The sequence below is a fragment of the Phalacrocorax aristotelis genome, chromosome 2 (assembly GCF_949628215.1).
Source record: "Phalacrocorax aristotelis chromosome 2, bGulAri2.1, whole genome shotgun sequence".
Classification (NCBI taxonomy): domain Eukaryota; kingdom Metazoa; phylum Chordata; class Aves; order Suliformes; family Phalacrocoracidae; genus Phalacrocorax; species Phalacrocorax aristotelis.
Window position 1 is genome coordinate 38,583,395 of NC_134277.1, and position 26,971 is coordinate 38,610,365.

At 43.2% G+C, this 26,971-nt stretch overlaps 1 protein-coding gene across 1 annotated transcript; it reads right to left on the bottom strand.

Moving 5' to 3' along the window:
* Positions 1–11,950: 11,950 nt before the first annotated feature.
* Positions 11,951–17,040, bottom strand: TRIL (TLR4 interactor with leucine rich repeats). Its single transcript, XM_075083144.1, has one exon. It carries the CDS (start codon positions 16,530–16,532, stop codon positions 14,226–14,228), a length of 2,307 nt encoding a protein of 768 aa, XP_074939245.1. The 5' UTR covers positions 16,533–17,040; the 3' UTR covers positions 11,951–14,225.
* Positions 17,041–26,971: the final 9,931 nt, after the last annotated feature.

A 26,971-nucleotide genomic window follows, 5' to 3' on the forward strand; every position in this document is an offset into this window, starting at 1 on the left:
CAGTTTTGAGGAGGAACCATGTACAGTGAGAAAAGGCCTGGAGTCATGGATGTTGCAGACTGCCAGGGCAACTCAGGCAGAGAATACACGTGCTGAGGTTTTTTGTGTTATCCAGCTTTGTATAATTCTCAAATTAATGACTAGCTTGTTTTTGTTTGTTATCAACTCTATAATTATGTGAGACAACATCAAAATTCTGAGGTCGTAAATTGCACATCCTTAAGGATGAACTTGTGAGGAAGCATGCTGGAACCATGACTTTTCAAGGGGCTTAAATGAGTTGATTTTTAAGCCTCCCATTTTTATGGAGGAAGAAGAAAGAAGTTGTGCTCAGGAAATGTGTTGAAGTTACAATGAGAAAATCTGTCATCATTGATGTTGGGAATCTTCAAAATATAATTAATCTGGGGTTTTTTTCCTGCAATACAACATAAAAGGTTAATGAACACCTAGCCAGAAAGAACACTGTGAGGGCTTTAACAGATGTGTGGGAACAATGTCAATATCAGGGACTTAGAGAAAGAGTAGAAGGAAAAATACAGAAAAATGGATGAACATAAAACAGGGAAAGGAAGAGAGAGAAGAAAAATCCAAAAGTGATGCAAAGACAAAAATAGCTTAAGGGTTGCATTTGAAGAAACGTATATACGTTTGTGCTGGTTTTCCCCCCTTCTCTCTACCCCTAGTTCCAAAATCTCAAAAAATTCAGCCACTATTTTGGACAGCCAGTAGGGCTTTCTCTTTCAGTCAGCTTCTCTGGCCTCACAGAGTCTATAGGGGGGTTGGCTCATACTGATCTCTGACTCTTAGTGGAAAAGAAGAGAGGTTCGAGGAGGAGGATACTTGTACAAAAGCAGAATGGAACAAAGTCTGCATACTGCCTGCAGTGAGTGACTCTTTAAAAGGATGCTTAAATAACTGTGTGGTGTTCCTTGAGCCCTTCTCAGAAGCGAGCCTGTCAGGTTCACCAGGGGTACGTCACTACCAGTTGAATTCTCAGTCTAGGAAACTCCTTCTCCAGAGGCCAAATCTCCCCCAGGAGCTCTTCTACCAATCGGGGCAAGTCAGCTGCAGTGGGCAATTGCTCCACACCTCAGCACACTCTGCATGGGACCTCCAGTGACAGCAGAGGAAGAAGATCCCATTTACTCCTGAAAAGTACCTACAGGACTCGATTACCTTTGTGTTTTGTGGCTGAAATAAGAACTGAGTTTAATCCTGTGTATCTGCCCACATATCACCATCTGTCTTGTAAGTAGAAGAGCAACTCCGTGCAAAGTCCACCTACATCAGCTACAAATTACTCTGCCACATCCAGCCAACGCCACCATTACCCTGATGGGAGCTTACACATACACTTCATTCAGCAGTCCAAGTTTCCCATGACTTTCAACAGCTTTAAAGAAATCACTTTTATTTCTAAGAAATGTGATATTTGGCATTAGTTGTGATTTAACAGCATCAACCCACAGCCGTAAGCCTCACGCCAGGTGCATGGCAGAGGGAGTACGGCGTGCTGCAACTCATGAAAGGAGAAACAGAGAAGCAGCAATGCTGTCAGGCAAAGGTGGAAACCGCTCTGGTGCCTCTCCTTCCAGCTGCCCCAGAGCCAGGAAGATTTTATGATCCTATTGAAAGTGCATTTAGACCTGCTTATTGATAAACAATGAAACTTTGCTGCTGGAGGTAGTAGCCTACGGTGGGGATGGGCCATTTTTTTCAAGAAAAATTCTGTCAGTGGTGATCTCTGACTACTCAGCATGAAGACGGGAAGGGCTGGGTTGGGGAGAGTGTTGAAATACTCATATTCCTTCGTCTAAAAAAAACCCAAGGAAACAGGGAGCTCTGTCTCTTGGCTGTTAGACAGGGATGTACAAGTGGAACAATTCAGCAGGCCAAAACAACCTTATGAGCACTTCTGGCCTTGAATTTTCATAACCCAGGCAAAGGTTCTGCATGCTGCAAACTCTTTTTCTCACCAAGCCCTTGTTTGGCCATCATCCTTGCCATCACTGCAGTTTTGTCTCCAGGCAAAGTCTCCCTCTCTTTTTTTCCCATCCCTGCCTACTGGCTCCATAACAGGTCTTGAATTTTGTCCTCTGGGCTTCTTGCCCGCACGGCTGTGGTGGAAACCTCAAATGTCTTCATGCTTTCCCACTCTCCTTGCAGCTGCTCCCATCTGGAAGGTGGAGGGAGGCTGTCCTTTGTGTCCCATCCAGTTAGGAGAAGCCTGCAGGGGTTGAGTGCTTGCACACAAAGAAGGACTCCAAGATCTGAGCATGAGCAACTGCTGCGGATGGAAAGCAGCAGCAGCAAGGAGCAAGACACACTGGAGTCAGGCTGCAACACGCAGCTAGAGAATCACTTGTGATATCAAACAACCAGTTTGAGAAACCAAACCAAACTACCCCTAATGCACTGAAGACCTAAAATTGAACCTCCTTAGAGCCTCGGTGTATAGACCTCCTGCATAATAATCCAAATCATCATAACAGTTAAACATTTGCATTTATCCTCCCTTCCCTGATGGCTGCTTTATCAGTTCACCTTTTAGAGCGGGATGTCATTTGATCATAGATCTATCATTTGCTTAGTAGAGCTGACTGTTCCTATTATTCATGCATTGTCATTGACAGATGCAAATAAACAATCCAGTGATCTTACCAACAAGCGGAAAGGAGCAGCAATATATACTGTCAGTAGTGCTATTAGCCACCATGCGCTGGAGGGACAGATGGAAGGAATGAGCATCCACCAGCAAACAGGACTATTATTTTAACAGCATTCAGGCTTATGCTAGCTCAGCCTCACTGGGCAACTAACCTGTTTTCCTCCCCCAGCTTTGCTCGGCACACTAACAAGCAAGAGAGTCACAGATTTACACAAGCACGGGGAACCTTGAAATCCACACTGGTTTAAAAAACAATATTCAAAGCCAGCATGTGTTAACATGCAACAAGAACACTGATAAAAATTGCAGTCCACTGGGGATATTTTCTTCCTAAGATATAGCTTTTGAAAGAAAACCATTTCCCACATAACATTTTCTAGTCGTTCATTTTTCTTCATCCTCTCCCATTTTATTGCTGCTTGAGATAGGCCTTGTCATGAGAATCTAGCCAGACATCAAGATGTGCCAAATTACAGAGACCTCAGGTATTTCACAGTTAGTTGTTCTCTTCACTGCTGAACTCTTCTAAAGCAAATGAGATTGAATTAATATGTTTTTACTGTATCTGTTCCTCTGCCTGTTCCTCTGTTTCCCATGGCCTAGCAGAGGAAGTCTGATTGCCAAGTGTTTTCTCATTTTGTTTAATCTGATACAAAAGGTCACCTCAAGTATCCTTTTGGTATTTGCTCTAGAGCTGAGTATAATAGGTGGCAGCCCCAAGAAGAATGCATGTTGCTAAACTTCAGAAATGTTTGGGTTTTTAGATACAAACAGATGTTTCCTTTTGGTAGCTTCATTTTCCGTGTGATATTCCAAGAAATATAACGGGTGTAGCTGAACCACAGATGAACATTTTTCAGAAATTTATTAGTTTCACACACTGTGTCACAAATTGTGACATGAAGGAGATCAATAATTGATTTTTTAAAAAATCATACTCGTCTTTACATAGACCACCAATTCTTCTTGATATCCACAGCTAATTTTTGCAGCGGAAGCAGGAAAACAGAAAGACTGGCTCATGTTCAGGTCTGATGTAGATCCACTGAAACCAGAAAAAATTGGGCTGCCTTGGGATCCATTGTGCTGCACCAGTTTTTCATAATGTATTTACACTGATAAAACAAATAATTGTAGGAATAACAATTTAATCTGGAGGATTAGTAAACAAGTGTGGGTTTACGCTGTAGTCCTGTAGTCTAAATTTGTTAGTAAACAATAATAAATAGTTTTAATTACATACATGCTGTTCTCCAAAACAATCCCTTTTGCAAAGTGGTATTTAACTTCATGTAATTTTAAATGGATGTTTAATAAAGTCTTCCTGGATATATTGAGAGGGCTTCTGTCCCTTCAGGAAAATACATGCCATTCCAACCTTTTCAGATGCAAGTATTTGCTCTTTTGGAGTTTATATTTATGGGTCAGACATAATGATTTACATGGAGAAGATGAGGCAGAAAAACTCCACTTACTTTTTTAGAAGAGTAAATTGAGAATCGGGGGACACAAAAAGGGTGGAGGAATTATTAAAGATTATTTAAAATGTTTCAGCATTATAAAGCATCAGTTCTAACTCCTGACTTCAAAACCCACGGAGGTCATTACATTACTTTCAGCAGCTTTGCTGTAATGGCCCAGTTGCCGTAATCCTGAAGTTTTATAAGCCTAATAAGGCAAAGAGAGAGGGGACATGGATAGGGCCTATTATACATCAGGAAACAAACAAAACGAGAAGCAAAAGAAACCTCCACAGGCTTGAGAAATGCAGGCTAATCCCAGCAGTGCACAGAGGCCTGGCATGGGAGAGAGGGACCGCTCCGCAGCACAGCTCCCTTGGGGACTAGAAAAAGAGAAGGCTGCCTAAAACGAGATTAATGACTTTGAGAAGAATAATGCCAGATCTGGAATTCCTCTATGCAATGTATGAAATACTCTAGGTTTGATTATTCAGATTCATGACTAAAAATTTGGGTTCTGACTGCTCCTGTCTGATTCTGACCGCTTTAGGTCCAAAGGGCACCGTCTGAAAAACAGGCAGCTGCACAAGCTCTTTGATGTGAAAATGTATGCAGGTGATAAAAGCTCTACCACTGGCCCATAAGTCAGGATTTTACCTCCTTCTGTAACGAAAATTAGGAAACTAGTTTCATCCAAACTGGAAAAATCACAAATGCAGAACTGGAGAAGTCTGACAGCTTTTCCCCTCTGAGGAGAGAGGCAGCTATCTTTCTGAAGAATTAGACCAAATTATAGATCACCGAGGCTGTCTGCTTGGATTACCGTCAGCTGAATGGTAAAGCTTTAGGCAAGAAACACATTTTTAAAATCCATAATCCTTTTCCTCTTGTACTTTGTTGATGCTACATAGAAACAATATGCAATAGTTCTTCCGGCTGCTCTGGACAGAAATGCAATCTGAGTGGCTGCAGTAGTCAGGGCCAGGTCAAAACACAATGTAAGAGGTACAAAACTCAACACTTCATTACAGATCAATCACAAAGGGAAACAAAAGGCATCTAACGACGATAAGGGGATAAACAGGGATGTTAACATATCATTTTGGACAGCTGTGCATGTAATGGCCACAATGTTCAATTTTAATGCCTCCCAAAGTCTATATTTCACATATTTTCTAAGGCATCATATTTTCTAAGCACCTGCAGCTTCTCAGACACATTGGATGCTCAGCATCCTTAAACACATGTTCTAGTCACTTTTGCTGCATTAATCCAAAACCCTCTAGCCAGACAGAGAAGGAGGTAATAGAACAGGGGAGAAGAGAAAGAACATTTTGGAGAAAAACAACAACACAATAACATAACTGATAAGTCTTAAAGCTCCAAAAACAGATTGAGTGATATTTTGCACATGCCCAAATTTTGTAGAGTTCCCGATCTGAACATCCAAATGATTATTCCAGTGTGTACATGTTTGGGTCCTGCCACTACTGTCACTTCTGGTAGACTTTGGCAACAGCAGTATATTTGAAAAGCTCTAAGCCATCAGTTATTTACTACAGGAAAACAAAACAAAACAAACCTGTTTTGGTTGTTAAAGTTTGGCTGTGTTTGGAAGGCTGGGAAAACTGTCTGTTCTCCTGTTTCATAAACTATTGCATATCTCAAGGCCTAGGAGCTTGTAGATAAAGATTATTTTCTACTGTGATATAAGTGAAGAGGCTAAAAGTAAAAAGGTGTAAGTGAGAACAGGAGCAGTTTCCCAGGTAGAGTTGTGCTAATTGGAATGGTAGGCGATTTTAGCAGGGTGGATAAAAACATACGATCAGTCTGAAGTTCAGGAACTCTTCAGGTGTACTTGCAAGTACAAATTTAAACAACAAATGAATCCAAAATCTAAGTAGGTCAGCATCATTACAAGCTAACAGTTTGGAATTCATTAGTATTTTCCACCTGGAACATATTCTAAATACCTCTAAATAAAATATATGAGAGACTATTTTAACTGAATAATGTGTACCCAGTTGCATATTACAGACACCTCAAAGAGCTGTTAACACCTTCAGCAAACTGCCAGTTCCTTCAATCTGTGCTGACTCTGGTTTTACAGAGGAAAAGTAAGGAGGTTTTGTCTCAAAAAATGTCAGTTTTTTGATGCTGCCTTCAGTGTGAAACCTATTTATAACTCTCCAGTTACAAAATCAGCTTAGGTCAATATATATTTTATAGAATAAATAAAGTTCTTAGCCATTCCAGTTAAAAAGATTCTGACCTTGAATCTTTTTTCCATTTGAGCCACAGTAATGGAAGGAAGGGATGTCTTTAGTTCCCACTGGAACTCTGCAGTCTCAGGTTCTTAGGGATACATCCTGGCAGGAAAACCAGAAGCCTCTGCACTTCCCTTTGTGCCAGCAGAATAGTGTAAGTGGGATCCCAGTGAATCATTACAATCACAAATTATTCTTGAATAAAATAACTTCAGTTTAAGCAGGATTTATTTAAAATTCATTTAGTCCTTCCTTCTCTTTCTAAGAGCAGACTCTATTTTAAACAGCTGTTACCTCTATTTCAAACAAGATAAAACAAACCCAGACAAACTCCCATTGTACAGAATTTAAAAAATGAGATAAGAAAAACCAAATGACTGAATGGATACCAGGCTGAACAGAATACCCTTAATCTGTTGGAGAAAACCTCGTGCCAATGAGTAGGATGTTAGAAGATGGTAACAGTAAGAGCAGTCAGGTGGAAGGCACTGCAGAACCGTACAGCAAGGATCGCAGCACCTGCACCAGGCTTACGGGAACTACTGGTAAGTTCCAGAGTTGTTGGCACATTTACTACTTTATTAATTTTCATGTTGAACTGAGGGCAGTGCTCTCTGAGTTACTTCTGCCACTCTTACATTATAAATTTGCAGGCTGCAGAGTTTTATACTGTCAATACCTAATGCAGGAGCCCTGCTGGGAGAAAGAAAGACTGAAGGTTTTGACAAAATAAATAAGAAGTAGATCTTTTTAGGCAACAAGATGAAGTGGAGAAGTTTTGTTTGGGGGAAAATTAGTTAATTGGGTCCTTATGGTAATGTTATCAACAATTAAACAGTTGGTGTTTGGTTTGGCATCTTTAGGTTTCAGGGTTAACAACTTACTACAATAATCATGAAAGATTCCCCCTCTTTGGTAATTGTCAGCTGAGAAAGACATTTCCATGCCAGTTAACACTCAGGTTCATCTCTACAAGCTGATCAGATCTGAGAACTAAATATTTTTATTTCTTTTTCAAGATGAGCACTGACTCTTAGAGCACATTTCTGCAATACAATGAATACCATTGCCACAGACCTATTCTCGATGGGTACCTACATTAAGAGTCTTGAAATCTGTTCACTATCAAGGAGTGAAACCAGAAGAAGGATCAAGCTGTTCCTGCAAAAAAATGGCATGCTGAAACATCTGCTATATGTACTGAACAACACTAAATTGTCTCATAAGTCTAACATATGAGCCTTGTCTAGCAGTATATTCGTTCAAGGTTTAGATCATGACATAGTAATGGCAAATAAACCATGCTATCCTTCAGTTATAAACAAAACAAATACTTTTCTTTTCTGAAAGCATTCTTTTCCTGAGTGTGTTCCTCTAGAGCAAAATGATTTCTGACCTTTCATCTGATACGTATCACCACTAAGTATTCTCCCTTATTTCAAATTGCTTTACAGCAATCAGATAGGGGCTGCTACCGTGCTAAGTAACTTCGGTATTTAAACTAAATTTTAACTTTAACATTTAAACGTTAAGCAAGATAGAAGGAAGATAAATATCAGTGGTACAATGACAGATATGTCAATGGTACATTGACATCAATGGTGCAGATAAAGCTAACGATTGTACTAAACCATGGATTTGGGCATATGAAAAGATATCTTTCTCACTGTCAGGATGAACTACAGTGGTGTAACAGTGTACCTCTTCATTTGAAAGTGATGCACAGACACCATTTCAGTAAACTTTTCTGGATCCAGACAGGTTACATGCATATCCCCATGTAATATAATTTGTTAACATAATGCCAATCTTTTCTCTTATTGGCAAGGAATTAAAAGTGATGTAATTTTTTACAACCTTCCTACCTTCTTCATGTTCCAAGGAAAGAGAATGCCTTTCTTGACTTAAAAATGGCATTCACGTTTATTTTAACAACATGCCTGAAATATTTGTCCCTTACGAGATAAATCAGTCTCTCAATGAGAAAATTTGTCTCATCTTTCTGTGTGATTTTTTTCTGTGATCTGTACCCAGGCCTTCAAATAACTTCTGAACATTTACTAACACTAAGCAAACATACACTAAACTAATGACAATGAAACAAACGGCACATGTGAGAAGCTAATTAAATGAACCAGGCGAAAACCAGGGACTTCACAAAAACCTTTTCCACTCTATTCCCTTGACATTCAGATCTCATAATCAAGTCTTTTCTTCTAGTCTCACATGACAAAATCAAATGAACTAGGCTAGGCCAGGCTGATGCATAAGGTGCTATACTACAGTAATACATTCGCCATAGCTAGAGGGCACAGCTATGGCCCTACGTGAACATTTTGTTGGTCGTTCATTCTCATGAGATTACAAAAAACAAAATGCTCATTTCACAACCCCTGAACACTTGCCACATTACAAAGTAGAATACATATGTTGAGTGACAGATTGCTCTAATGCTTGTCCAGATTCTCTCTTGGTACAGGTTCCACATGATGGATCTCCGAAGAGCAGTAAAGTATTTTGAAATACTGAATACACAAATATTTGAAATATTTTGAAAAAGAAAATTAATGTGATTTGAGAATATGTTTGTCTGAACATTAAAAAAACTTCAGTAAAGTACAGAATAGGATTGCACCTGAAGTCAAGAGACACCATTTAATGTATTAGCTAAGGACTGCTGTGCCTGGCAGCAATTTCAAATGAGCTTTGCAATGAAAAAGCAGGTAATACTTTAGTAAAAACTAATACTTTTAGCAATACTCCAATTTTCTTTGTAGCACTTAATAGCTTTTAAGATTTACGTACGTAGGGACCTCCCCATCCCTGGACTAATAGCTTATTTCTAAAAAAAAAAAAAAATTAATTCTAGATTATCAAATTAAAAATAAATCTACCTTTAAAAATCCAACAACAGATGAGATATGCGTCACACTATAAATACTCATAAATTCTCTTTGAAGTGTCAGATTCTTCTTGGTTGGTAAAGATCTTTCCTATGTTTTTAGGCAGTTTTCTTCCAGCTATTTCTTCATACTATATTACTCATTTTAATTCTTACAGCCATGTTTGTAAAAACAAATGAGACGTAGATTTATTTTAAAAAACATATCAAGGAGCATCTGTATAAATAAATTAATGTACAATGCTATTAAATAATTGCGTTCAAAGACAATTGACTACTCTTCTGTGGGAATTTGATTTCTATGGGAATTAAAGCACGCTCGTGAGGAAACTCATCTTTTTATGGAGAAAAACACAACAGCCGTTTTGGACAGGCTGCCAGAACTATGCTGTATTTAGCATGGAGCAAAAAGAACAAATCTAGTGTCCAGCACACACACGGTTTCCTTACATTTATTCCCCATTTCACACTTTACAAATATCAGATTATAGATCAACCTGTCAAAAGAGTTGCCCCGTTGAAAAATCAAGTGCATTCCTGCGTACACACAATTAGGCTGATCTGATTTTAAAAATAATTTTTTAAACCAAAGCTTCACTTGTGGACCTCACACAATATATGCACACCCTCGGTGGCCAGAGAAACATGAATTAGTGTGAGCAGCCAGGTTTTTGGAAATGAAGTAGTATTTCTCCCGCTCACTGAGGGAGTTTTCTGCAAATACATATACTGTCATGAAAACAAATGATTTTTTTTGTGGACTCATACACTACAATCTAAATGTAGGTTTACTAGTTAAATGAGTATTTTGATGGAACTGGAATAGATTTTTTTTTTCCTCCCAATTCCTCATCTTCCAAATCTCTCCCGGGAAAGTGCAGAAAGGCAAAGGCACAAGAGACATTTACTGAATTTATAAGGTCCCTTCTTGTCAGGGTAATAACATAGTTTAAATGATAATGGTATTTTAAAATATGGCATTCGCAGTGTATTGTGAACACTAAAGATAGCACTGCATGAAGAAATAAATATTTTTATAAATCCAACTGTGTTAACACAGGTTCTGATAGTCAAGCAGAGTGCTTTTCGGCAAGGGTTTTTCACGCACGTGTAAACGTTCACTGACACCATTACATCCCTGTTCTCTTCCGATTGTTTCTCTCTAGCCCTGTGCTGTAACTTCAATATTTCTAGGATCTCATAAAGAAGTTTTAAAAGTTTTCAGTTTTGCAAATCATTAATGGTTTTCCAGTAAAGGTATATACTGTACATAGGATGTTGATCTAATGTGAATAGTCTAGGTGTTCTTAGACTGTGGCAAGACTACTTGAGATTGTTTAAGCAGCTTCCCGTCTCTGTTTTTTTCCTGCTTCTGCACTGCACCCCCCACATTTTGCTGCTTCCAATATTCATACAAGTTGAACAGAATCAAAGAAACTGAGCTGGCTGAAAAACAGGGGAGAGGAGAGGTACTAGGAAAGGTTATTTTCCAGGAGGATCAATTTCGCAGTTCACCTTCCAGCTGCACAAACAGTGCCAGCGACTGCAGCAAAGGCTCAGGGATTGGGGGGGGACAGGAGGTGGGCAGAGGCTGCAGCACCAAGCGGTGCTGCTGCCAGGGATGCCTGGTACCTTTTGCACCCCACCCCCAGGCAGTAGTCCACTTAATTTGATGGGACAATATTTGGGTGGTTTTCAATCTTTGACAGATAACATGCCCAGTAATAACTCAGCAGGAGAACAGCACTCAGTTCACACTTCCCCAAGCTGCATGGATTCCAGGTGGGGACAGGGCAGCAAAACTCTTTATTTCTAAGACAAACATTTTGAGCACAAATTGATGGCAGGTTCATCCACTTAAAAAGGGCTGGTTTTAGAGTAATTCTTTAGAAAGGACCTTACTTTAAGAATGACGCAAATACAAATACTTTACTACTGGTAAAAATAGAGCCATGTAATATTTACGTCATTCAGTCACTGAATGTCACTGACATTTATTTCCTCAATTACCAGCTAGTACACCTGCCCGCCCTGCAAAAAAGCTGTAACATCAGTACCCAAAGCCTAAGTAATCCTAGAGTTACAGTACATCTGAATTTTAAGAGTCACCAACTTCATTCTGTTAAACATCTGTTTTTTTGTTGTTGTGTTGATCTATATATTTACTTCTCCCAGGCTGGAGCAAAGAGTCATTTCATTCTAGCAAGTCTCCAGACATTTGTATAAATTAAAAAAGAAGCAGTGAATCGTTGATTAGAACAGCATGAATATGCTCAACATGGTATGTTTATATCATTAGCCTGGTAATACTGAAAAACCTGCAGAACTGTAACTTCCAGTGAGTATAAAGAAATTGTATTATCCCAAACGATCATCATTTCTTATTTAGCTTAGCAAGGATCATTAGTTCACTGATTTAACAGGATCTTATTAGTCTATCTTGTTTCAGAACTAGCATTTTAATTATTTTAGTGTTCACACTACCCAAATGCATTACAACCAAAATAGAAAACATAATATATGGTGAAATACATGAGAGGATGAACGACGAGGCACTCTGCAGTCCTAAGAAACAGCAGTGCTAGTATTATGAAGAAGTTACAGCCAGTCTATATTGAAGTGATGCATGATATACAATCTAAAACACCGATTTTTTTTCAGCAAATGGATTTATTGACATAATTGATTATAACCATGTACAGCATCTATGCATCTCCCATTGGAAGAATATCCAGTGATAGAGCTAACGTTAGTGTGATACACAGCTTTACTCAATAATCCCCACTGCATTTCTAACAACAAACAGTGGTGTATTCCACAGTCAGTCGTAAATGGCTAGAAGCACCCAGGGGTCCAAAAGAACAGATATTTAGGATTCTTAACAAAAAAAAATAAAACCTGATCGGGGATTCCTTCAGTTTAATTCATTTAAACATTCTATCTATGAGAGTTATGAATTTTAATCTTACATTGACAATCAAGTTCGGCCCCTGATATTTATTGGAACTGCTGCCTGTTAAAATGAAATCCCAAAGGATTTTTTGCTACTTACTCAAGGATCAAGACCTAACTCTGATTTTTTTTTCTCCATTTAAAAGGCAAAGATTAAGGCAAACTGTCCCTACGCTCTCTTCTTTCCTCCCATTTGAATTTAAAGATTGAACAAAACTCTCTCAGAACATAAAGTCCTGTTCTCTCCATTCAGCCACTGACCTCCAACTGAAGGAACCAGTTACTATGGTGTCTTTTGTAAACACTTGTTCAGCTGAAAAAAAAGGGAAAAAAAAAAAAAGAAAAAAAGAAAACCCCCCAAGTCGCCTACTCGCAATTACGGTAATAAACAACTTGTTGTCACGAACACCTCGGGTCAGCAATAACTGCATGGTATTGAGATGAATGTCTCCACAGTCCACCAACACTTCCTTCAAACCATTCAGTTCCACAAGAGTTCATCTGAGGTTGCACACTAAATTCAAAGGAGCAGAAGTAGTATCAATGGTCTCAACAATTTACCAAACTCCATCTAAAACATTTGCATTTGAAGTGTAACCACAGTTTGGACCTTTTTAATTAGCTCATTTCTAGACCACACAGAGAGAATTATTAATGTAAACTAAACCACCATATTTCATAGTAACAGAACCGCATTCTGTAAATATTTAGCGAAGTCAAAGTCCGAGAAAATAGAGCGCAACTGATCATAAAATGATTAGCATTGCTCTAAAAACAAAAGCGAAATTCTAATCAAAACAAAACAACTCAAACATCATATACTACTGCGTAAGAGTTTAACGTCAGCATTACTCACTCAGCTACACAAAACATGGAATCTAGATTAATATACAAAATTGTTTTATTTCACAGTGAGGTACATAAAGCTTCTAACTTTAGTAGGCTAAGGCTAAGAGAGGATTGCCTGTTAGGATAAAGGCCATTTCACATTCCTGAAATATTCTCACCCATTATTGTTTCTGAAGAAAGGCACCAAAATTATTTATCCATCAGCGGTTCACCTCTGCATCCACCCATTTAGAAATGAAGATGGATACTGTGAAGGTCAGTGACCTACTGACCATCACCGACCCAGACAACTACAGCACACATTAATGTGTACAAGTACCAAGCAGTATTTATTCAAAAACAGTTTAAAAGTAACTAGTTTGTAAACATATTACAAAACTCTGTTAGTTTTTCCTAGTGGTGTCAGCAATATATTCCTGTAAAACTAACCAGCTGCATTATTGTTTCTCGTATACAAAAAAAAAGTATGAAGACACACTTCTGCACATTAAATTGCCTCACATTCGGTTTGAGTTAAAATGGCACAGCCTTTGAACTGTCCAGCGCAAGACATACTTTTCCAGCCCTCCAGATGACTTGCTGGTTGCGCACAGCTCAACAGTAACGTTAAAAGACGACCCTCAGTCAAAATTTTTTATTAGGAAGGGCTGGTGCCGTGGAAAGCTCTGCCCAAAGTGGCCTCACATGGGGCCAGGCCGCTCACTGGAACTGTTATTCCCAGCTCTAGTCCGGGAAAACCACCTGTAAAATAGCACAGTTAAATGTACGGCTCGGAGCTCCTGTAAGGGAGGCACCAGCTGCTGCTCGCAGCAGCTCCCACCGTTTCGCTCTCCTCATGGCAAGGCATGGTCACCGCCAACCAAGACTTTTGCTAGGGTTAGTGACGATTTCTGAGAAAACGGTGACCTCCCAGCAGCAGTGACTGATGAAGCCCGCCTCACAGATGGCACCAGCCCCGGCCTGCAGGGAAGGCGGCCGAATGCAGCGACTGCGCCACAGCGCTGCCCGCTCCGAGGCCTCGACCCGGCTCCAAGGCCTCAAAGGCCGGCGGCCGCCTCCCCTCGCCGCCTCGGCTGCAGCTCCCGGCGGGCCTGGCCGCAGGGCGCCGTGCTTCGGCGCAAGGCTCAGTCGGCGAACCGCTGCAGCAGGTGGTCGTCGCCGTGGCGGCCGCCGCCGCTGTCCACGAAGCGCTCGCAGGGGAACTCGATGAGGTCGGCCTCGCTGAGGGCGCAGGCGGCGGCGCCGCGGGGCGGCCGGTGGGACTGGAAGCCCGAGAAGTCGGCGGAGACGCCGGTGCCCATGGAGCGGAGGGGCCGGCGGGTGGAATAGAGCTGCCGGACGTGGACGGGGGCCGCCTTCCGCCGCCGCCGCCCCAGCACCTTCTTCCGCAGCAGGCGGGAGGCCCAGGCGGCCAGCGCCGCGAAGAGCAGCAAGGCGTTCACCGCCAGCAGCACCAGCGTGAGGAGCTGCTGGTCGGGGCCGCGGGGCCCGCCCGCCGCCGCGCCGCCCTCGGGCAGGGTGACCAGCCCGGCGCAGTGGTCCCGCGGCGCCACCGGGCACACGCGGCCGCCGAGGACGCCCTCGACACAGACGAGGTAGGGGGTGTCCGGGCGGAGCTCCCGCAGGGTGGCGGCCGGCTCCCCGCGCTCCGGCAGGTAGACGAAGCGCTGGAACTTGACGGGGGCGCCGAAGCGGTCGAAGAGGAGGCGGAACCGCGCCGGCCCCAACAGGCGAGGGCTGCGGTGCGGCCGCACGGCCCAGCGCACCGTCACCGAGCTGGAGCCCACCGCCTCCACCGACAGGTTGCAGAGAAACAGCTTGTTGAAGTCGCAGGGGTCGGACACCAGCGGCGGGACCCCGGCGGCCGGCGCCGGGCGGGGCTTGCCGGCCCGCCGGGGCCACGCCGCGCTGGGCGGCGCCGGGGCGGAGGTCGCCGGGCGGGCGGGCGGCGGCGTGGGGCTGGCCGCGGCCCTCGGTGGCCCCGCCGCGCCTTCGGGCGCCCCCAGCAGGCGGGCGGTGGAGGCGGACGGCGGCGGCCCCGGCGGCCCGCGGGGCAGCTCCGCACCGCCGCTGCTGTTGCTGCCGAGCCCCTCGGCGGAGGGCTGCGGGCGGCGCTGCTCCTCCGCTACCGGCAGGGGGGAGGCGGAGGAGGGAGAGGCACCGTCGTGGCACGGGCTGCCGTCTTGCGGCGGCGGCAGCTGGGCGTCTTGCAGGTAGTCGAGGTACTTGCCGGCCAGGGCGGGCGGCAGGCGGCACTGCACGAAGACGGTGAGCAGGCGGCCCTGGGAGTGCCAGGCCCCCAGCCAGTGCTTGAGGCCGCGGAGGCGACAGTCGCAGCTCCAGGCGTTCCCCTCCAGCTCCAGGCGGTAGAGAGCCGGGCTGGAGGCAAAGAGCTCGCCGGGCAGGGTGGCCAGCGCGTTGTCTCGCAGGCTGAGCTCCCGCAGGCGGCCGAGGCGGCCGAAGGTGGCAGGGTGCAGGGCGGTCAGGGCGTTGCGGCTCAGATCCAGCGCCTCCAGGCTGCTCAGCGGCTCCAGCAGGGCAGCGGGCAGGTGGCTCAGCAGGTTTCCCTCCAGGCGCAGCTCCTTCAGCGAACCCAGCCCCGTGAAGGTATCCGGGGCCAGGTGAGCCAGGCGGTTTCCACTGAGCGAGAGCTTTGCCAAGCCTGGCAGGTGCTGGAAGAGCCCCCCTGTCAGCTGCTGCAGGCTGTTGCTGGCCAGCAGCAGGGTGTGGAGGGAGCGCAGCGGCCCAAAGATGTCCGGGTGGCGAAGGGAGCTCTGCTGGTTCCCCGAGAGGTCGAGGAAGCGCAGCTTAGCCAGGCCAGTGAAGGCACCGCGGCTCAGCCAGCGGATGCGGTTGGACTCTAGGTGCAGGTACAGTAAGTTCGGCAGCCCTGAGAAAGTGGAGTCACCCAGCGAGCCCAGCTCATTGCCGTCCAGGCGCAGCTTGACAAGGCTGCCAAGACCAGAGAAGGAGGCAGCGCTGAGGCGGCCGATCTCGTTGGCGTTCACGTAGAGGATGCGCAGCTTGGCCAGGGCGCTGAGGGTGCCGGGGGCCAGCGCCGGCAGCAGGTTGTTGCCCAAGTAGAGCTCCTCCAGCCGACCCAGGCGCTCAAAGGCCTTGGGATGCAGCGAGCGGATCCGGTTGTACTGCAGGTCCAGGCGCTGGAGCCCTGCCAGGCGGTGGAAGTCGAAGGCGGAGATGTTGGCGATGAAGTTGCCCCCGAGGCTGTAGGTGAGGATATCCTGGGGCTCGGCGGCCTTGGGCACCGAGCGCAGGCCCCGGTTGGTGCAGAGGAGGTGCTGGTGCTGCTGGCAGTCGCATGGCTCGGGGCAGATGGGCTCGGCCGCGGGCAGCAGCAGGAGCAAGAGGGGGACGGAGCCCCAGAGTACCCGCGGCAGCACCATCAGGCGGACCCAGCGCGTCGCCCCCATCCCAGGACGAGCCGTGGGCTGCTTCCCCCGCCGGCTTTGTGTCTCTCCGGCATCCCCCCCGCCTCCTCCGCGGCTGCTAGTCGGTCCCTCTGCTCCGCGCCGGGCTGAGCTCCGCGCCGGGCAGGCAGGCGCGGCGGCGGCGGCGGCTGCAGGACGCGGTGCCCGGTACCATGGGCTCACCGGAGGCGGCCGGGGGGGCTGCGGGCTGCCGCCGCCCGGGCCCTGCCGCCCCTCGCGGCCCGCAGGCTGCGGTCGGACGGTGGCGGAGCCGACGCTGCCGCGGGGGGCGGGCGTGGGTGCGGGCGGGCTGCGGAGCGGCGCGGCTGCCCGCTGCTCCGCCGGCTCTCCCAGGGGCGGAGGGGGCGGGCGGAGCGGGGAGAGGGGGGTGGCGGCGGCGGGCGGAGCGGGGAGCAGGAGAAAGACGAGCTCCGAAACTTGCCGAGAAAACTCAGCGGAAATTCGTACTTCCCACACTGTGCCCTGGGGGACCGGAGGATCGGATGGAGCGGGGGGGGGGGAGCGGAGGAGGCCCGCGGCCGGTCCTGGCTGTGCTCAGCCCCGGCAGCGAGCAGGGGCGCAAAGTGGGAAAGTAGGAATTGGAACCGGCTGTGGCTGCCTCGCAGCCACATGGGCTGCAGATAGAGCTGCGCATCGGGGAGGGGGAAGGGAACAGCAGTAAACTAGTCCTTGTCTGCCCCTCCGCCCCCGCTCTTTTTTTTTTAAGCTTGTATTTAGAAACCTGCCAAAAGCAATAGTTACGGTTTACCACGGATTAAGGGCTCTGTTTTGTTTTAAGCAAACGGCAATCAGAGGGCTAAGCCGCCTATAGTACATCAGAGAATGAATTTCCATTCTTTCTCCGCACCATCCTGCCCAGTCGGCTCCGGACAAAGCTGCGAGTGAAGATGCAGTTGAACGTAGCTCCAGTTCCACGAGGGGCTCGTCAGAGTGGTTAAGGTGCTTTTTTAGGAGTAGTTCCCATTTTAAAGGTTCTTCCCTCTCAACAACATACAAATTCAGAGTGAAAGGAAGGTGTTGGAAAGCATACTGAAAACAAAATAGCCTGTGTACCCATCCATTCAACGACTTGCCTTTCTTGGCCGTTGCCCTTTTTTTGTTTTCCTAAGAGGTCGCCAATGGGGTAAATAAGTGCCTAAGGGCAGGAGGAAATGCCTAGATATGAAGGGTACATAAGGCTGTCAAGGATGATGAGAGAAAGAAGATAATACCCAAAATACCATGTTGCAAATTTAATAAATATACTGGAAGCTGTGTTATCACATGAAGTTGCACCCAACTGCATGCATTTCGCATACGCTTCTGGACTAAAGCAGTGTACAAGCCATGCTCCTTTTGCTCACCAGAAGGCAGAATTTAGATAGCTTTCGTGGAAATTTTGTTTTTAGTGGCTGTGTCAGCATGAGCAGGCAGCATGGTATGGTAGTTTGTGCAGAGTCCCTGTTGTCCGCTTTCATGGAGAGGTGTTACTTTGACCTAACTCTGATTTGGTACCGCTTTTTAGCAGATGGAGAATATGAAGTGTGCTCCAAGCCTGCTCTGGAGTGTGAAGGAAGCCCAGTGTTGTGCATGACGTTGATCAGCAGATTTGCCTCAAAAGCACGCTGGTAGTCTGAAGTAACTTTGAAGAGAAGGGATGAGGCTTGGCTCGGTCAAAGAAACATCACTACGAGCATCTTGATTCCTAGCTCTTGTAGTTAGCTGAGGCTGGGCTGTATGAGGACTAACCTTTTTATAGTGGTAACTTTATTGTGCAGGTGTGGGAAGTCATATTTGAGGCAGGAGAGTGATATTTTAGATAATCTGGATGAATTTTGCAAGTATCTTCTAAAATCAAGTGAGCGGCTCTGAATTATAACTTGCTCATTGGGAAGACAGGGTGTGAACAACAATGTGCTGGAATACGGTTATGGCAAGGTAAGATGTTTGGGTTTTTTTATTTTTGGTGAGGTTTTTTTGGTGAGAAATGGCAGTTGCATAGGCAGCCTTCATAAGCTAGAAGAGTTACTGAAAGATTAGGTACTTGTACCTAAAAATCTACTTATGGGGAAGGCATGAGAGTATATTGCATTAAAATTTAAAAAATTTAAAGCAAAAATGGTGGAAATCAGAGTTGTCACATTCCAGAACTTCCTGACTTCTTCAGGCATGTGCTATCTTGTCATCAAACACGCACGGGCTTAGATTAACTTGATTTAAAGTTGTGCCCTAAATTGTTGCTGCATTGTCTTCTGAGGGTGGACAGAAGTTTGTCTGCTTCTTGAGTGAAGTAGCAAGTTCCTGCTTTGGTTATTTGTAACTGCTTTATTTTGAGCAATACGTGCTTGAGTAGTAAGGTATTTTTTTCCTGAGATAAATCTGAGTAAGTGTCACAGGAGGAGCTTTTTGCTGTACTTTTTTCTTCTTTTCCCATGTTATGGAAGAAGCCCATTCAGCATTCGTTCATGATTTGAATGCCCATGGCTTAAGAATGCAGACCTTTCAGCTCAGTCTCGTCCTTATTGAATGTTTTCACTTGCCAGATTTTTCTTTTGAGTATCTATCACATCACATCTAATATTCAGGACAAAGTAGAGGGATTTTTTCAGCCTACAAAGACTGTGTGTTTCTTTCCTTGTTCTGAAAGCCACTACAGTGCAAGGGAAGGCATCCTGGCTCCCAAAGTTTTCTTTAATTCTGAGCAAAGCCTAATTGACTGGTGACTTTATCTCCCAACAAATTTGCTTCACTGTGGCGTACTTTAAATAGTGAAATTTTAGAAAACCATTCCATATAATGGTATGCTTATTTTCTGTTCCTCTGGGTTTTTATTTTGAAACATGCTCAAGCTTATAAGGCCAATTTATGAACTGTCCTTCCTGTAACAGCACCATAGATCTTTTTCTAGTCATGCGTCATTGCAAATACTAAAGGTTTAAGTCAAATTGTGTCTTATGTATTGCTTTTGATTTATGCTTTCTGACACTTAGCCAACATTATTATTTTCACTGGGTTTGGGGATTTATAAGTGACAGGAATTTAACAAAAAAATTATAAGTGATTCTTAAGAACAGAATTCATCACACACTTGTTCTCGCACTGGAAATATTTTATACCAGAAACAAAATAAACCAAAACAATGGGGTTTTTGCTGATTTCTTAAAATTTAAGTAGGAAGTTATTCAAAATAAATTAGGAACACATCTGTTCAGATAAAAGATGCCACATTTGTTTTCCCTCTTTGGAATAGGAACTTTGCAGCTGCAGTACTTCTTGTTTCCTTATTTAAGCCCACAATAAAATTTTTAATGTATGATTGAGAAATAGTAATCTTTTCCTACCCCAAACTGAAAAAGCATAAATCTGACTACGAAAACCGGGGGACGGGGGGTTGAAGTACCCTATTCTTAAAACCTTTAAAGGTAATCTTAAAATACACCTTCATAGTTAAGATTTGAAGTACGAGGACTTTTAAGGGCCAAGACAAATAGCAAAACCAGAAATACCATCTTCCCACTGATAGGTATCTATTCCTGTGATGATTACAAGAGAACTGACCTTAAGGTATTGTTTCATGGCTAAATATTATCCATATCATTATTAAACGTAAGACCAAATAGCTCTAAGATTTTCTTTTTGTTGTTGTTTTTTTCAAGAGGTGTTATCTAGGCACTGATCAGAGGACTGGTGGTTGAAAGTGGTGAACACGTATTTGCAGGCAGAATGCAAAATGGAGTGAAAGAAGTAGCATGCTCAGTGTAGTCTATCCCAGCGTATACTGGGACTTTGGCAATATCCCCATGAGAAATTTCTGTTAAACAAAATTACTCTTTCTTGAGTCCAGAATAAGAGAAGCGGTGCTGACCTGGTAAGTTTAGGGCTGGTGTCTCACACCTTTATGTAGTTACCGGGAACTACTTACTTGGAGCTGGAGCTTTATCTCAAAAGATAAATTTTTAATTGGTCTGTATAATTATTCTGCCTATTGCGCATCACAAGTGTGTTTATATGAATTTGTACAAAATGTTTCTAGAAGTGTTACATTTAAACTTTATTTCTCACTGAGCCAGCTGCCTTCATAGAAACTTCAAACTATTCAACTTCGGTATCAAAATTCCCATTTAAAACAAGACAAAAAGCTTATCTAAGTTGATACATCAATGTGTTTAGTTGGTTACAATATAAAAACTTAATTTGGAGTTAATTGACTTACACTGTCATTGGAAGTTGTGATAAACATTGTTATTCCATGAGTCATGCTAAGTTCTCCCCAAGTAAGCATGAAGAAAAACAGAAAGATACTCACCATTTCTGTTCCCTATCTGATAGAGTGTCGCTACATGAATTTATACTTTTGTAGGTATCTTTGCTTTTTGAAGAGATAAAAGTATTGTGGAGCACTGCAAAGTATTAAAAAAAACAGTTTGTATACCATCAGTGTCTTTGTTAGCAGCTCCTGCAGCTCATGGATTGAAGCATCTTTTAAGTGGTCACCAGTTCAGTGCTATTCTACATGTCAGTGCCAGTAATGCAAATACCATAGTGTAGGAAAATATGAGAATTCTAGTGCCAAATGTGTTAATTTTTTTTCCTTTGAAATTGCACAGTTCACCTATGTTGTATAGTTTGTTGGTTGCACTTACTGTAGTAATTAACATTTAAAATAAAACTTTTTCCCGATACAATGGTTTGTGTTCATTTGTAATGAAATGTCACTTGGCACACCCAGTTCTTCAGAAATAAAGCATGACTCCCAGGCCAGCAGTTAATATTACATGCTACCAGATGTTTTATAGATACCTGGTCCCGTCATCCATAGAGGTCTGTGGCCTACAAGGCTCTGCTGATTGCATGTATCTTTAAATCCTTTTGGAATTAAACATCTGAGTAAAGTATTTGTGGTTTTTTGACTTATGATGCTGGTCTAGATGTGCTGTTACCATTGTGTGCATGCTCTGCCGAACAATCAAAACTCACTGAATTTCACAGAGTGTAGGTTGTGCCTCTCAGACTTCCTCTGGGCAGGTGGTTCCAGGACTTCATGTTAATTATGGCAATTGGTTCCTTTGTGCATATTAGTTTACTGCCCAAGCAATTTCAAATCTGTTTTGGGGGTTTCCATGTGTAGATTGTGTGAAAGAATTTGTGGTTTGATCTACAGGTAACAGTTTGTTCAAATGTTCTGTCTGCAGGTGAAAATCAGCTAGCTCAATCTAGACAGTCAAATGGAAATCAAATAATGGATGTTGTTGCTATAATATTAGTATTTCATAATAATAAATGGAGCATTAGGTATCTGCAGTCTCCTGTGTAGTGATCTCTGCCGGTATGGATCACTTAAAAATTAGCATTCGTCAGTTAGATGGACTGAATCATAACTGCAAAAGTCCAAATGATTATTTAGCTGTTCTGTTGTGCTTTACCCAACACTTTTTTCCTGAGGGAGAAACTCTTTGATGGTAAGAAAGGAAAAAACCCTACTTGTGTCAGGATGAGAGTGGTGTAATTTATGTAAAACAAATGCTTATGTAGCTTATGCAGGGCCAATTAGCTGTTGCAGTGCTTGCAGTTCTTTTGCGTGATTATCTGTTTATATACTGAATCTTTGCAGTATTGTTAGACCAGTTTTTCCATAATGGGCTAACAAATCAGGCAAGTGTTCTTGCAAACATTTTCTTCTTCTCTTTCTCCATAAAAGGATATGTGTATTTAGGGCAATCTCTTTCATAATGGGTAGTACTCTGTTGCCATGTTATTTGTGTGATAGATGTTCTTTTCTATTCCTATCATCCCATAATTTGGAGACTGTAGCAGAAAAGCCCTAAAACAAAATACCACTTGGACCAGAACTTCTATTACTGATTGATAAAACATGTTCTGACAGATATGCAGAAAAAGAGCGAACACTCACTGTTTGATGCAATTGACCTATATCAGGTTAGAAGGGATAGCTCGGTGTCATTTAGTCCAGCCTCCCAACTAGATCTGATTGCTCAGGGCTCTGTCAACTCTCCAAAGATGGAGGTATCACAGTGCCTCCCATTAGGTAGCTAAAGACAGCAAAGCTGTCTTATGGCCAAACAAATCCTTTTCTTATAGTCACTCCTCACACACTGGCATGAATCAGCCTCATGACCATCTGTGTCCTTCCACTGGACTCACTTCAATATGTCAAAGGTGTTCTCGTATCAGGGCAACCAAAACCCAATAGCTGAAACCCCAGGGCCTCTAAGATGATTAAGGGACTGGAGCATCTGTCATATGAGGAAAGGCTGAGAGAGCTGGGACAGTTTACCCTAGAGAAGAGAAGGGTCAGGGGGATCTCATCAATGTATATTAATACCTGAGGGGAGGGTGCAAAGAGGACAGAGCCAGGCTCTTTTCAGTGGTGCCCAGTGACAGGACAAGAGGCAGTGAGTATGAACTGAAACACAGGATGCTCTGTCTGAACATCAAGAAACACTTTTTACTGTGGGGGTGACTGAGCACTGGCACAGGTTGCCCAGGGAGGTTGTGGAGTCTCCATCCTTGAAGGTACTCAAAAGCTGTCTGGACATGGTGCTGGGCAGCCTGTTCTAGGTGACCCTGCTTGAGCAGGGGGGTTGGACCAGATGACCTCCACAGGTCCCTTCCAGCCTCAACCGTTCTAGGATTCTGAAGCTGGGCACGGTACTTCCATGTGCTCAGAAGTGCTTAATAAAGGGGAGTAATCACTTTGATTTACTGTCTACACCCTTTCTAATCCAGCCCAGTATGCAGTTAGCCTTCTTGCTGCTTCTTAGCCATCTTAGATTGTACTGCTGCATGGTGGTTATACTGTCCTGTATGCAGGACGTAGAATTTGCCTTTGTTCCATTTCAAGATGTTTCAATTGTCTCTTTTCCTCAGCCATTTGAGGTCCCACTGAAGATCAGTCTTGCCCTCCAGCAGATCAGGTGTTTCGCTGCAGAGTGTGCACTCTGTCCCATTGTGCCACTCACTAATTAGGGTGTTAAAGAGTATTAAATGATGTTAAAGAGTATTAAATGATGTTAAAGAGTGGGTAAAGACCCACTTCTGGTACTTGGGGGATGCCCATAGTAACTGCCTGAATTTGCCTCTGTTCAATTGCAAGAGGTTTCTCACTAGGTCCCCTGCCCCGTTAAGCAGCGGTCTCACCTCTTTTTAGTTTGGTTTTTTTTGCCTTCCTCATTTTTGCTTTTCAAATCTCTATCTAGTTTTAGCTTAAGCTGAGCTTTGGCTCTCGTGTCTGCATCCCTGCATGCTCAGGCAATGTTTCCCTTTCTCTAAGTAATCTGTTTCTGTGTCCATCTTCTGTGGTCTTTTGTCACACTTGCTTGTTTTTCTGAGTGTCAGAAAGGACCATTCTTGTGCTTTGATAAGGTTGTCCTTGAAAATCAGCAGCTTCTCTGGGCCCCATTGTCCTTCATGGCAGTTTCCCATGGGTCCTGCCAAGCAGATCCTTGAACAAGGCAAGATCTTCTTTCTTCAAGGCCAGGATTGTAATATTTGTAATTTTTCTTGCTTGCTTGACTGAGGATTTTAAACTCTGCAATGTTATGGTCATTTTAGCTAAGGTTCCCCTCAACTTTCACAGCCCCAATGGGTTTTTGATTGTTCATGGAAGCAGGTCCAACAGAGCACCTACTTAGCTTGTCAGTCCCCTGTATCAAAAAATTGTCATCAACACATGCTCCCAACTCCGGTTTCATAAGTAGTATACACGAGTCTTAAACAGTTGAAAACTACGTGCTAGACCCTGAACTGAAATGACTCAGCATACCTTTGACGTTATTAGAGCCATGTGCTCTTGTGCTTTCATCCAAAGATCTGGCCTCAAGTCCTAGATGTTTTTTAAGAAACCATTAAAGCGTGTGACTAAGTTTCGATTAGAAAGACTGACTGGACATCAGGTTTAGTTGTCTGCTACCAAAGGATGTCATATGAGCCCATTAACATCCTTCTGAGAAGTTATTTCAGGGTTTTTTGCTCCTTTTGCTGCTACTGGAAGCATCTTTGAGAACATTCTGGCTGTAGTAGGCAGTCTTCCAATTTCTGACATAACCTCTCCGTGTTTAGTATGCATTTCTTCTTGGGGGTCTACATTATCTTTTAATGTAAAAAAACTCTGCTTATCTTTTGGCATTTAGTGTTAAGATATTTACAGAAAGCCCAGTCCTATCCCTTTAGGCTGTTTTGCTGTGATAAACAATCCAAGCTGGTTTAAGCTGCCATAGACAGATAGACTCTTGACTCCTCTGTAGATGCCAGTGTGTCTCATCTCTGTTTTAATTACTCTTTCTTGGATATGAGTGATAGAAATCTACACCCAACTCCAGATAAGGTCTCTTTACTGCCTGAAGAGAGTTTCGTATGCTTAAAATTATGCTTGGTTTGAAATCACTTCAGGCCATTTCATTCAACCCTCTTCACTAACTCGTACATTTGTGGTCCTATGTCAAGAGTGACACTTCTAGATTTAATTGAAAATCTGTAAATTTTTGTCACTGCTCCTTAAGACCACATTTTTGCTATATATGGCAATATATGGTGCTAAGAGTCACGGGTTTTAGTGAAAATGGTCAGTAAGGAAGCATTATATAATCCTTCACCCTTAGGCACTGAGCATTTCTATGTAAGTTGACTTGTGAATATTTAGGGGGGCAGACATAAACATTCTCTCTTTCTCCTAACACTGCAGACATTGAGCCTTTGGAGTAGAGAAATTAATATTTTTAATCTTGTATTGGGGATTGCTCTGTGCAGCCACTTCATTCGTATAAGTACCTTGATAAAGTTCAAAACATTTACTAATTAAAATGAGACGACCTAGAAAAAGTAAGTAGAAGCAAAAGCATTGTAGCCTTTGCATTCTTTTAATTTTATAAATATTTGCATTTTGATTACACTGTACTTAATACCACATGATGAAATGTGATATTGGATCAAAGCTGTTGCTCATGCTGTAGCTGAGACTTGTTTAAAATGGCTGATTTATTGGTAGTATTCCGTTATACTTCATAGTATTGGGTTACAAATTACTTTAGCTGAATATGTTCCAGTTAGCTCCAAAGAAGAGTACGTGATGTTGTCCAGCATTGTGGACAAAAGAGAGGCTTGCTGTGACAGATACCTTAATGTATAGAGCTGGTGAGGAAGGAGTTATAAGAACACCAAACATAAATAAGAAGTTACTCTGATATTCTCAGGGTCTAAGAACATGTAGGCTAGATGATAACAGTGTAAGGTGGGGCTAAAAGTGGCTGGAAAACTTTCATCTGGTCTGTGTTGGTAATTACTCTAAAACTTGTTGGGTTTATCAGCTTTGGTTCTGCAAGGATTTATTCTGTGTCTGCTGTGCATTATTACCTGTCATTAAAAATCTGGATGATGGAATAGAATATGGTCATTTGATTTGCTGGCAGTGCTACACAGAGGAGGAGCTGCAGATATTGGAGGGTAGGGTCAAAGTTCAAAATTAACTTGACAATTAAATAGTCTGAGGGAAAAAGTAATTCATAGTCCCAAGAACGATATGGTGACGGGGAGAATGTAGGCAGGGAGGGCAGCAAGGATGGTGAGTGTTACAGCAGTTTCGGTAGTAGGAGAGGGTATATAGGCTGGTGTAATATGCATGTCTGTTGTTTTTGCCACTATAAGTAAGAAGTCTTACCTTAAAAACATCAAAACATCCTGGTGAGACAAGGAAGTATTACGTTTATTTTTGGGGTGGATAACTGAGGAACATAGCTCAATAATTTTTGAGTGTCTAATTTGAGAGGCTCATCACCTGTTTCATCATCATTAACATTTATGTAGTATTTAAATATTTAGTATATAGCTTCAGCTAACTAAACTTGCACCTTTGTTTTAGAGGTCACTTCTTTTGAAAATCAGACTTCCCAGATGTTTCAAATTACACAGCCATGAAATAAAGGACTCCAAAGCTGTGGGGGTTGTGCGTTGAGCTGTGATAGAGGCAAAGATAGAATCTACTTCTCTGTGGTAGCATTTAAGTATTTGGACTAAAGAAATGCTTTTTCTCCTTAACCCTTCCAGTTCTTGTCTCCTGTACAATTTCAATCTCATGTCCTGCTGATAACAACCCCCTTAAGCCTTTGAGTTTCCATTCCACTACCCCAAGGTCCCTGCTTAGTCATAAAGAACTAGGCAATACTTAATATCAAAATGTATGTTAATATATGTGTACATAAATTCTGACAAAGTTTGACGGCAACCTAAATTCTGGAATTTCTTAATAGCTAAATGTTTAACTTTTAGATTCATAGTATATTTTAATGTGATTTTTATGTATTTTTAACTTAAGGTCTTAACATCTGAAGTACTCTAATACTCCTGTGAACGGTGGCGGTACTAGATTTTTATTCATACATTGTAAAAGAAAATGTCTAAATATTAACTCTTTTTCTTTTCCATATCAG